This window comes from Chlorocebus sabaeus, chromosome 21 (genome assembly GCF_047675955.1).
Source record: "Chlorocebus sabaeus isolate Y175 chromosome 21, mChlSab1.0.hap1, whole genome shotgun sequence".
Lineage (NCBI taxonomy): Eukaryota > Metazoa > Chordata > Mammalia > Primates > Cercopithecidae > Chlorocebus > Chlorocebus sabaeus.
The window spans coordinates 110,294,322-110,306,852 of record NC_132924.1 but is presented as its reverse complement, the minus strand read 5'-3'; the positions used below and the strand labels follow the sequence as shown (position 1 = coordinate 110,306,852).

The window sequence follows — 12,531 nt, the reverse complement described above, 5'->3', positions numbered from 1 at the left end:
CAAAACAGGTCCTGAAATTGTCTAGATGTGTTTTTTAGTCTGCATCTAGACACAAATATGTATACTATCTTTTATTCACATATACTTGATATCAGAAAGCAAATGAGTGCAGAAGAGCAGATAGTTGAGCAGGAGTAGAAGGTATTGTTATGAAATAGATTGATGAATGAAGAGGAAGTTGGACAGTGAGGGAAAGAAGAGGTGTGGAGGAAGCAAAGTATCAGCATGTGGGTAGCACTGAGGGGCAGTATGCATTTACACATGTTTTCCACACATATCATAGAAGTAAATGCATTGAGTCCATAAAAAAGGAAATGAAGCAAGTGATACTACAAAATAAGAAATCAAAGAAGAAACAACAAAATTATTACATAGGCATTAGACTGAAGTATATCTGTGAATAATGCATTAAGCAAATGTTTAAAAGATTATACTTTTGATTTTTAACAGAAATATTTTTCTCAATTGTGCCACTTAATTTATGCTACTCAAATTTAAACTGAAATATTTGGAAATTGAATGAACAGTGCCATGTTAGGCAGGGTAGCCAACCAGTACCTGGATTTTAGTTCCTGAATCACCGAGCCGTATGTTCACAATTCGACAAGCCTTTTTATCAGTTCTGAAGCATAGCTGGCATGGGGCGAGGGATTAGGCAGTTCTAGATGACTAGGCAGTTAATTCTTAAGCACAGGTGAGTTACTTTAAATAGGTTCACAAAGCATTAAAAAGATCTTGGTGATATCCAGGCTTTTGAACGTATTTACATTGTGATAGTACTATTTGACAGGGATATGATCCTTTTTCTGTAATAAGTTCTTGTGATTTATTGAACATGTCTTCAAAAGTGAACTTTCAGTGGTCTCGATGGTATGCTTCCAGCTGTTCCTTTTCAGCTGTCTCTCTTGACCTCTGCAATGTGCATTTCTGAATGATTTTAGCTTCTTTTAGCTAAAGTGAATTCTGTCTCTTAGAAGGTGCAGATTTTATATTTCTATTCTAATCAATACTTCCTTTCACTGCTTTAATGACCCAAAGACACTTTATTTAAATCAGCAGCAAACAGGGGCTGACTCACTTTAGTTAAAATCTGGGCTCCCCTCAATCTGAAATCATTTCATCTCCTAATTTCCTTTTTAGTTTTTCTGTATACACAGCAGGCCATCTGAAAATAAGTAATCAAAGCAAGACCTTTTACTGAGAAAATGAGATAAGCTTATTTCAGAATTCTCTACTTTCTTACTTCTTGAAAAATATCTCCCCTTAAGGTCTTTGAAAAATCTTTAAATAGATGTCTTTCTCCTAAGGTCCACTTCCAATCTGATTTCTCTGAGATTTTCTTAATGTTGAAAGTGGGGAGTAGATGTTTACTTATACCAACTACATGGCAATTCTATTTCCAAAGGGCCTGTGAAAAGATGGAAAACAGATGATGCATATTGTTTGATTATTTGCTGTTCAAGAGTAACTTTGCTGTGACAGACTCATATAAATTGCTGATAAGAATTTAAATTACTACTTCCTTTCAAAGATTAAATTTCCCAGTACATATCTAGAGTTTTTAAAATGTCTTAGATCCAGTACATCCTTTTATAATAATCTACACTAAGGCAAAATTTAAGCATTCAATGATTTGTGAACAAAATCAGCATTGCATCATTATTTATAATAACAAGAGGTCAGAACTATCCAACTGACCTACAAAAGATGAAAGGTTACAAAATATATGGAGTAGGATAATATAAAGGAATATTACTTGGTCACGTTTCAAGGTATATGCAATGGCATGGAAAATAGATACAATTGAATTTTTAGCATAAAATACTGTATCAACTGTCAAAGTATTCCTACGTAAAGTCATAGAAAGAAAACATAAATAGAACTCATTGTTAAAAGTGTTGTTTCTACATTGTGAAGTTAGAGTAATCTCTCTCTATGTGTATGTGTGTGTGTGTGTGTGTGTGTATATATATATCTGTGTGTGTGTGTGTGTGTCTGTGTTTCTTTGGTTTTTGTGAGTCTGTAATACTTTTTAAGTGAGACAAGTAATTAATATTTTGTAAGAAAAATGAAATAACCCCGAGAGGGGGAACCCTCCTTTTCCTTTAGGGTAAATCTACTGTAGGTATACTCTTTCTTTCTAGTAATTAATCCTCCTCCTAGCTGCTCTATTTTTCATAACACATGTCTCTGGATTGTAGTAGTAAATTAGCAACAAGAAAACTAGGTCTCAAAACCATAAAAATGGCTGCCACGTACTCATGATCTTTAATATAAGTATGTACTTGAAAGCACTTTACAATTTTGAAAGACTCTCCCATAAAGCCACCTTGAAAGTGTTATTTGTAATGTCAGCTGTGTGAAGGCAGAGTTTTGTCTTATTCACCTTTATACCCTAGTATCTATAATAGTGGAGATGGAGTGCATATTTGCTGAATCAATAAATTAATGTGTTTTGAACATTAGTGGTAAGATGAGATTGCAGAGGACGTAATCTCACATGATGCTAACAATGGCCCCCTGAGGAGGATATAGATTTTATTATCCCCAGTTTATAGGAAACAGAGGCAGAATGATTGATTTGCACAAGATCACAGAGCTGTTAAGTGGCAAACATCTATTTGAACCAATTCTCTAGGTTAGGACTTAGTTCTTAGTATGATTCTAACAAAAACTTCATGATTTTTTCATTGTCTCACTGTACCTAAAGGCCATGGTGTCACTTAATACATTAGCATTTATCAAGATTTTGTTTTCGATTCAGCATGGAATAAACCACACAGGCTCAGAACTTACTGTAACATGGCTCATCTTAATTTCTACTCATTTTTCTCACTGTATTTACTGGATTAGCCTATTCTCATGCTGCTATGAAGAAATACCCAGAACTGGGTAATTTATAAAGAAAAGAGGTTTAATTGCCTCACAGTTCCACATGGCTGGGGAGACCTCAGGAAATATACAATCATGGTGGAAGGCACCTCTTCACAGGGTGGTAGGAAAGAGAATGAGTGCAAGCAGGGGAAATGCCAGACACTTATAAACCCATCAACTCTCATAAGACTCACTCACTATCACAGAACAGCATGGGGGAAACTGCCACCATGATCCAATTACCTCTACCTGGTCCTGCCCTTGACACATGGGGATTATGGGGACTAAAATTTGAGGTGAGATTTGGATGGGGACACAAAGTCAAAACATATCACTGCCTGTCTTCTTTCTTATCAGGAGTTTTTATGCATTGAAAGAATTTCCTTGGGTAAATTCTGAGTTTTCTGGATAGAATATGGTGAACATGGCCCTTTGGATCCTATGATTCATAGCAATATAAGAAGTCGGAATCCTTTCTAGAGTACTTTTTCTTAGGAAAGCCTTAGGACTTTCTGAACACTTTCAAACATATCTTAAAACAATATATTTATATTTTTAAAAACCCACAAAGTTACAGAAATACAAAAATACATACCTACTATTTTTTTCTCATCTCTGTATCCCAATTATTATGAGTACTAGCCTCTATCAACTCAAAAACTGGCGAAAGAAAGGATGAAAGTTTCAAAATCCAGTAAGTTAAAATGTACCCAGGGCACTGCTGTGAGATTCCAGTGCAGTGATGTCCTGGTAGGAACAGAACAAGTCACCTTTCAGGCAGGTACCCTTTACTCTCACATGTTGACAATGGTTCATTCTCTGTTGGCATCCATTTCTGCTTTGCAGCCTCAATCCAGGCAGGGACAAGGGACATGTGGCCCGGAGTGTTATTTGATGTGTGGTGTGTGTGTACTTCCTTCTCTTGATTTGGCTCTGTTCAATGTGAACTAAAGTGCCCTACTGTTCACATCAGGGTAGGAATCCTATTGGCTCTCAGAACCTTCTAGAGTAGCTGCTATATGACTTCAATAAAAAAGCATTTGACTTTAACTAATTATAGCCCTGCTCCAGGCTAATTTGTGACCCACATCTCATAGTAAACATTTCTCTCACTCTAACCTTGAAAGGCGACTAAACTGGGACAGTTTTACCCGCAGAGTTTAATCAGGTCTCTATTCTAAAGACAAAGTGTTAAGAAACCTGGATAAATTTCATATACATGTGTTTGTAAATTTTCTTCTTCATAAAATATTTGTCTTTAAAGATAGACTGAAATTTGACCAGATTCTAATTGGATTTACACTCTCTACTTTCCTTGAGAAACACTCTTTTCTACATAGTAATGGGTTGAACTATTTCCCATTCAAGTATTCATTTATCCACTCTGCATGCAGCAAGTATTTCATGAGTGCTTGTTATGTCTCAGGCACAGAATATACAGATGCAAAATACAGATAGGGTCTCTGTTGTCATAGGAAGGGAAAACATACCAAATAATTAGAGAAAAAATTAATAGTTCAGTTCTAATTTTGGAAAAATCAATGAAAGGCACAATGAGAGTGTCTGTGCATGGAATCTGCTTATCTGAGAGCTCTTGGAGGGCTTCCCTGAGAAAATGAAGCTGAGGCTAAGATTTTAAGGATGACTAGGTGCTGACTATGCAAACTGGGGTAGTAGGAGAAGGAACACTCAGGCCAAGAGGAAATAATATGAAAAGGATAAGATGGAAAGAAGCAAAGAAAATTCAAAGAACCTTCATAAGGAAGACGGGTGAGACATATTATCGCCATGTTATGGATCCATTTGTTTTCACTAAAGCTTTACTAATCAGCTTTTATACACAAGGCCCTGTGCCATGGGCTGGAGGTACAACAGAGAGTAGAAACTGCACCCTCTCACAGCTTGTATTTTGGTGGCAATTACAATGCTAGAGATAGGTGCTCTAACAAGAGCAGGAAAGATAAACAACTTCTAACTCAGACTGAGAGGTCAGCAAACTAGAAGTGATGTCAATGCTGGTACCTGAAAAATGGGAGGCATTAATGAGACATATGTAGTAGTGGAAGTGTGGGGTTGATGGAATGAAGAGTGAATTTGAAGGCCAGAGACTAGAGAGAGACAAACAGGAAAGATGTATTTGGGGAACTAAAATAAGCATAAGTATGAAGATGGAAGTAAAGAGGGATGATGTGAATGTTTCAGTCTCTTCATCTATTACATAAGGGAGTTGGATCACATTTTTTCTAGATCATAGATTTTTTGATACTATTTTAAACCCTTCATGTATACTAGGTAAAGATTGAGAGGTTGTTAATAAGTTTTTGAGGCCACAGAGATAAGCAGTGACAAAGCTCATTTAGTCTGTCAGTTGAATGTACATAAAAGTCACAAAAATCTCCTTTTGATTAGAAGCAATAATACTGACCTGATTTTTTTTTCACAAAAATTTGAACGCTTCGTTATGTAAGAAACTATACTGACCTTATTGCAAATATGAATTCTTCCCTCCTTCCCCTCCTTTTTACTGAAGACTCTTCATTTTTCTCTTTAGATTGAGTCCAGAGTGGACTCAAGTTCTGCAGGGTGTCCAGGCAGTGCCATGATGACTTGCCACTTGTGTCAGAAGAATAAGTTCATTGACATTGTGCAGATTTAATAAGCAAGTGGTTGATTTCCCGTGATCTAGAAAGTTGTCAGTTAATGAATAAAACACCAATGTCAGGTTCAGGTAACAGAGAGAGTGTGCTGTTGCCTTTACCAAGAAGAATTTGGTGACAGATTCCTATTCCCAAAGTGTTCTTTGAAATGGACAACCTTACATTAGCGGATAAAATAGTGTCCTATGTTCAGAATAATTTTAAGTTTTATGAAACTTTTATACAAAAGCCTGATTAGTGTGTCATCCACTCAGACTTATGTATGAAACAGGAACATATTAGCCAAAATATGGAAATTGCTACTTAGATATCCACTCTACTGGAGATCTAAAAGATAACAAGTTCCTGAGGGTTTCCCAGGAAGGGACATGAGGAAACTGAGACAGGAAAAATCAAAGTTAGGTCTCAGTTGAAATCCGACATTGTTCTCTGAAGGTACCATCCTAATATACAGCTGTTGCCTAAAATGTTGACCAAAAATTGGGAATTATTACATTTTCAGACACTGAATAATTTTTCAGAAATTACACGGAATATCTCCTTTGACCTAAAAGGTATCTTTCACTTGGAAATTCTGATTATTAAACCTCTCACAGGGTGAAAGAGAGATATTTGAGAAAATGAACAAAACTAGAGAGAGTGAAAGGTTAAATTTCTTTAATATAGAAGTGGGGCAAACTTAGGAAGACATGAATGAAATGAATACAATTATGGGCAACAATTTAGCCTGGGTTTAGAAACTGCTGACCCAATTGCATATGGTGTACCCTTGAAATTTGAGTAAAGGAAAATTAGGACAATTACATTGAACAGAAATACTACTAGGGTGTAATGGACTTTGGAACGTACTTGAGGAGGTCATGGAGATAGTACACAGAAATGGAAAAGTTTCCAGTTCTACTTAAGTATGAGCTGAGAAACATACAATATTTCTGGTTGGCATCATATCATATCTTCTGTCATCATAAGTCTTACGGTCCTCTTGGACACAGGCTGTGTGCTCCAGTGAACAATGACCTAATCCCCGTTGGTCATTGTTTTTGTCCCAGTGACCCTATGTTGCTTAGCACATTCATTGACCTGCTCAATCAATATGTCTTGATGATCATTAGGGATTTTAATTATACAGGGTAATGATTTCTTGTTCTTGCTCCATTATCACACTAATGATAAATGCTATCCTTAATTAACCACATGTTATTGTATCATATTCTGTTCTCAGTAGATTTTATAGAATGAGTTTAATTTGGATATAAACCCTGTGGTTACTATATGCTATGATACTTTTCATATGCCTATTGAAAGATGAGTAATCTAAGAAACAAATACATTAATTAACTTTTTCAGTGTCTCACAGTAACTTAATGATGTGGCCAGGATTTAAACTTCAGCAGTCTGACTCCAGAGCTTGTACTTAACCAGTCTATTTCTACTGCTACTATGGACCAAATTGGAGAAGTGGCTCAGAAATATTTAGCAATATCCACTCACTTGCTAGCCCAGTGACTGACCATTTTTGTCTTTGGAGCCAAATTAGATGTGTTCTATTCTATATTGCATTCTCCTGTTAGGAAAAGAGAAGTGGAAAGATGATTGAATGGAAAAGAATGGAGTCTTTTGATTGAAATCCTGAATGTTTTATTTTCCTACAGCCTGTGTTGACACATTCCATTTGTTTTACCCCAAACTAGGAGTTCCTGTAGGCAAAGATTCAGAGAGAGTACATATGGTTTATAACTGGTTCTTCCTATATAGATAGGTGGCCAAATATATAAGCAAAGGGCCGACCTGGAGTGGAACCACTTTGGAATTGTTTACTCAGAAAATATACTACTAAAGAGTCCCACAGAAAGGGAGTGGGAGAAATGAGGTGCCAAGCAGAGCTCTCATAGCTTTCCATTGAGCAGTGACCTGGGTAATTTACTAAGAGATGTCTGCTGTATTTCTATTTTCTAAGCAGGACCCCAAGTCAATATCTTGCCTATCAAGTAAAGGCAACCAGTAAGATAACAGGCATTTATAGAATTAACACAGAAGCAGGCTATGTTCCTCCTGCCCACTCTCACAGGCACTCTTTTGGCAAAAGCAGACAGACAGACAGACAGACACACACACACACACACACACACATAGTTTTTTCTCAATTTACCAAGAAAACTGCCAAGAGCAAGCAACTTGTGTATCAATCTGATTTTTTCATTCCTGATCAATTATAAGAAATGTGGCTATTTCTTCCCTGCAATTTAATAACTTGACATTTTTCTCTTTTTCTCTTTCTCTCTCTCTCTTTTGTAATCACAGCAGAATCTAAGAAGAAGAAAAAGGAAGGCAAGAAACAGGAGAAGATGCTGGATTAAAAGATGTCACCTGTGGAATATAAAAAGGACATCGGCAAACAAGATCAGTTAACTATTGCATTTATATGTACCGTAGGCTTTTTATTCAAAAATTATCTATAGCTAAGTACACAATAAGCAAAAACAAAAGGAAAAGAAAATTTTTGTAGTAGTGTTTTTTAAATGTATACTATAGTACCACTAGGGGCTTATAATAAAGGACTGTAATCTTATTTAGGAAGTTGACTTATAGTACATGATAAATGATAGACAATTGAGGTAAGTTTTTTGAAGTTATGTGACATTTTACATTAAATTTTTTTTTTACAGTTTTTGGGCAACAATTTAAATGTTATGACTATGTAAACTACTTCTCTTGTTAGGTAATTTTTTTCACCTAGACTTTTTTCCCAATTGAGAAAAATATATACTAAACAAAATAGCAATAAAACATAATCACTCTATTTGAAGAAACTATCTTGTTTTCTGCCAATAGATTTTTTAAAATGTAGTCAGCACAATGGGGGTGGGGAAGCAGAGCATGCCCTAGTTCAATGTTGACTTTTTTTTTTTTAAAGAAAAGCATTAAAACATAAAATTCTTTCACTTTGGCAGAAGAATTTGTTTTCTTGATGAAATTATTTTTCCATCTGAGGAAAAAAATACTAGGAAAATAAATCAAGGTGATGCTGAAAAAAATTTGCTTTTGTGTTCAATAATGTGATTTTTGTAACCCTACTCCTTTAGTCATTTATACTCCCCCAGTCAACTTATTAGCACAGAGAAATTGTCGTACAAACTAGCTAAGTCACTCTTGGGCACAAATGTCACACAGTTTTTTGGTACTTTCTATCAGTAATTAATAGGTTAAATTGGTACTACTGAATTCAACAAAAGTTTCACAATAGTCTAGGGTTTGGTGGAGCAGGAAAATGCTCTTATAGTGGATATATTTGGGTTCGCACCAGTCCAAATCAGGATCACTGTAATGATGTGCAAAATGGTAGTTTGGGCTTAGTTTCCATAAACCAAAAATTTTCACTTTTTTACATGCCATGAGTGCCAAAGGCAATCTGTATAACTTCCTTATCTGTTGGTCTCTAAGCACAACTTTTAAGTAAACAAGTCTGTTCTCCTGTTATTCAGGGAATAATAGAAAATTCTCTGGGATAATCTTTAAAGTGTTTTTCTTGACGTACTCTTTAATTCTAAAGTGATAAGACTCAATAAACAAATACCAGTCTACCAAGATAATTGCTAAGTCCGTTTTGGGAAATGATGATTTCAGCCTACCCTGGGCTAACTATAAAATACACAATTACATGCTGGTCTAGTGATGCAGCCAAAGGGTCTTAGCAGCCAAACTACTTTTGCCATCTAGCCTATGACTCTACTTGAGCTAGGAATGTTGAGCAGATCCATTTCTCCCTTCTACATCAAAGCCACCTGTCAGTGGGGAATAGAAAAAACAGATGAACTTCCAGGCATTTTATGGACTGGTGCTTAACAAAAAGAGTGCCTTGTAAAGTGCAAATGATAGAAACATGAATAGTAAATGTAGTCCTTTTATAAGCTGACCTTAATTGGAAAAAGTACTCATGGGGACGTATGGAAGAGAAGAAAGAAAGGCAGTGTCTTGAGTGGACTTTTTGACAGCAAAGTTCCAAAAGGATGGGAGGATGGAAGAGCCTATTGCAAATTTTGATAACCTCTCAGCTAATGTTGCTCCTCTAACACATTTAGCCAAAAGCAGCAACCCGTGAATCAGTAATGAGTTAAGGTGAACTAGAACTAAATCTCCCAAGGGAAAAACAGTCCTGTAAATAACTGTGGCATACTCCTTTATTCACAGGGCATGGCAGGAAGCCAAAAGTGAAAGATTTCTCTGCTGTGTCAACTATGATACTTAGCAAGCCCTAGAATAGCTTCCTGATTCTCCCCTAAAGCAAAGATTGGTATGCTAAGCTCCCTTATATAGAGTGTGAAATTCAACATCCCTTAAGTCTCAAGAATTATTCTACCCCAGCCTCAGCTTTAAACATCTTGTTAAGTCACACTGAAGTGTTGAAACATAAATGCAAAAGGACAAGCTCTCCACATCTCTGATTCTCACAAATAGGAAAAAATAGACCGTCATCGGGCACTTCACAGTGTTCTCGAGCAAGCTCTCTGTTCTGGGCTTTATAAACTTCACCCTAAAGTTCATTAAGCCTTGAAGAAGGGAAGGAAAAATGTAAAGAAGTCATCTGTGTTCCTTTAAATGGCCTTAGAGGGAAGACAAACTTTCTGTCCAATAATTGAGAGGGTAAAAAGCAACTTTACCAAGATGCAGGCAAAAACAAATCTTCCCTGATGAGAAAGTGTCCTCATTCAGCTCAGAGTTGGTATCTCTCACACTTGTTCTCTGATAGACTTTCTAATTTATTCAGGATATATGAATGCTGTCACATTCTTCTATATATAGGTTGTGAAGAAGAGGATCTTGGATAGACATTTTGACTTCATATATTCCTGGAATGACATATTAACATCTTCTTAACTTAGTAGAAGTAGAACTCAACCAGAGTTTAAAGTTCTAAATATTTTTTAAGAGAATTTCTCCTAAATTGGGAAGATGTGGGTATGAAAAAAAATTGAATAATTATACTTGACCATGAGAAATCTCATTGAGAAAGAAAAGGCTATAGTTCTTTTCCATTGAGGAGACAGATACTTCTTTAAGAATAAGAGATACAGATCTTTTTTTTTTCTTCTGTAACATCTATTGGCTCCATAATTCTGAAAGTCTTAAATGAATTATTATATAATTTCCTTAAGTGAATAACAGAGGTAAATAAGCTATAGAAAGCAGTGAAAAAGGAAATAGAAAGTACTGTCTTTTGCAAATTGAATTATTTTAAAGTAGTTTCCAAATATAAAAATTAGAACTTTATCTACATTGAGTCGTGGGGTTTTCTAACAGAGTGAAGCAAAGGGACTTTCTTTTCATTAACCTTTCCAAAAATAATAAGGCAGATCAATATCCTTGGATATAGAATATCAAAGCATTCAAGCTACTTTTTAAAAGTGATAAGAGTCTTGGAATACATTAATATAAGAAGAAAAGGGCATAATGTTATTCTAAGCATCCAGCAAGGAATGCCTGCTTCAAAATTTGCACTCTATTTTTACCAGAAATAAAATATATGGAGCATTTTTAATCAGAGGAAAACACGTCTTACTCTTAGAAACTCACCTGTCCTCTACTGTTTCTGTTCTTCCCAATCCTTTGTTCTTCTAAGCAGAGAAACAAAAGGAAAGTAAAAATGCTTCATCCTGTTGGGGTCACAGGTAAAATAATGTAATTCATAAGCATTCCAGTACTCATTAGAAAAGCAGATCTACTTTAAAAACTATTATTATTTAAAAAGAAAAATAAAGAATTAGCTCCCAACATTTAATTTTTGTAAAGCCATTTTTTAAAAAAAGAACGAAACCATGACAGGCAGAACATTGATGTATTTCTTACACATGTATCTATTACCATGATTGTACTAAGTTACTCATGGGGTTGGCTAAAGAGGTTTATATGTAGATTATCACTTCATATTTTCTTTTGTTCTTTGAAAATGTGCATGGAAGCCATATTATACCTTATTAGAGAATGAAAACATGAAAAATCTTGACCATCCTATCCCTGAACTCCTGGGATAACTTAGAGAACACATAGAGATTGTATCCACACATTCAACTAGCTCTTAGTGGAATACAGATGTTACATAAGATAAATAATCACAGAGAATAACTTTCCCTTTTTTGATTGTTTCATTGTCAGATCCATCAAACATAGGGCAAACCTTCAATTATCTTTGTTTGTGAGATTCTTGGATAATTACATGAATGCATCCCTTACTGTGAATAATCAACAGATTGAAATATTTGCAATGAATGACATGAATTTTAGACTTCTAAATCCTAAAAGTTGCATGCTTTTAAGGTAGTCATTTTTGCCTGATAATCTTTCTGTTAAAAAAAAAAAAAGTACCACACTATTTTTTAAAGAACGTGAATGTAAATTAAACTGCTCTTGAAGACTTACTCCTGTCCCCGTGAGTATCAGGTTATTATTTTTTGTTATCATGGCAGTTGTAGTTGTAAATATTTTCTTGTGTGTTCCTCATGGATCATAGGATTGAATGAACACTCCACCAGGATGTAACCTTGAACTCAATTTGAGGGAGTAAAAAACTAGCAACAAGACCCTTCAGAACAAATGTATCTTCTTTTAAATTTTGTCTCTTAATGAAGATGGAATAAAGTATATACTACTCTCTGAGCTATTGGATAGTATCACGTGGTGACTTTTATAAAGAAATACACAATTAAATTTCAGGATTAAGCAAACATTTTTTTCCTGGCCTTTTAGAAAAAATAATCCTTGCTGTCCTTATCCTTGGACTTGTCAGATATATTCAAGCATTATCTATTATTTCTACATCAGCAACTACTGGTATTATGAGCAATCTCTGCCTTTTTCAACCTACATTTTATCTCACTTGCATTTCACATGTTGATTGGATATGAAGGAGCACTACTAAGCATTGACCATTTTGAGAACAAATAGAAATTATTAGTTATCATAATAAAACGTCTCTAATAGAAAAATGTACCATCATTGTTCGTAA

General features: G+C 35.3%; 1 protein-coding gene across 2 annotated transcripts in view; it reads left to right on the top strand.

Annotated features, from left to right (window-relative positions):
- The window catches only part of PTN (pleiotrophin), a 109,245-nt gene extending 100,679 nt beyond the window's left edge, over positions 1 to 8,566 (top strand). Inside the window, exon 5 of one of the 2 annotated variants that reach the window (XM_007983043.3) lies at positions 7,836 to 8,566. In XM_007983043.3, coding sequence (XP_007981234.1) covers positions 7,836 to 7,888 — 53 coding nt within the window. In that variant the 3' untranslated portion in view covers positions 7,889 to 8,566. Of the gene's footprint in view, positions 1 to 7,832 lie in introns of both variants that reach the window. The other variant, XM_007983042.3, reaches the window with a different exon arrangement.
- Positions 8,567 to 12,531: the final 3,965 nt, after the last annotated feature.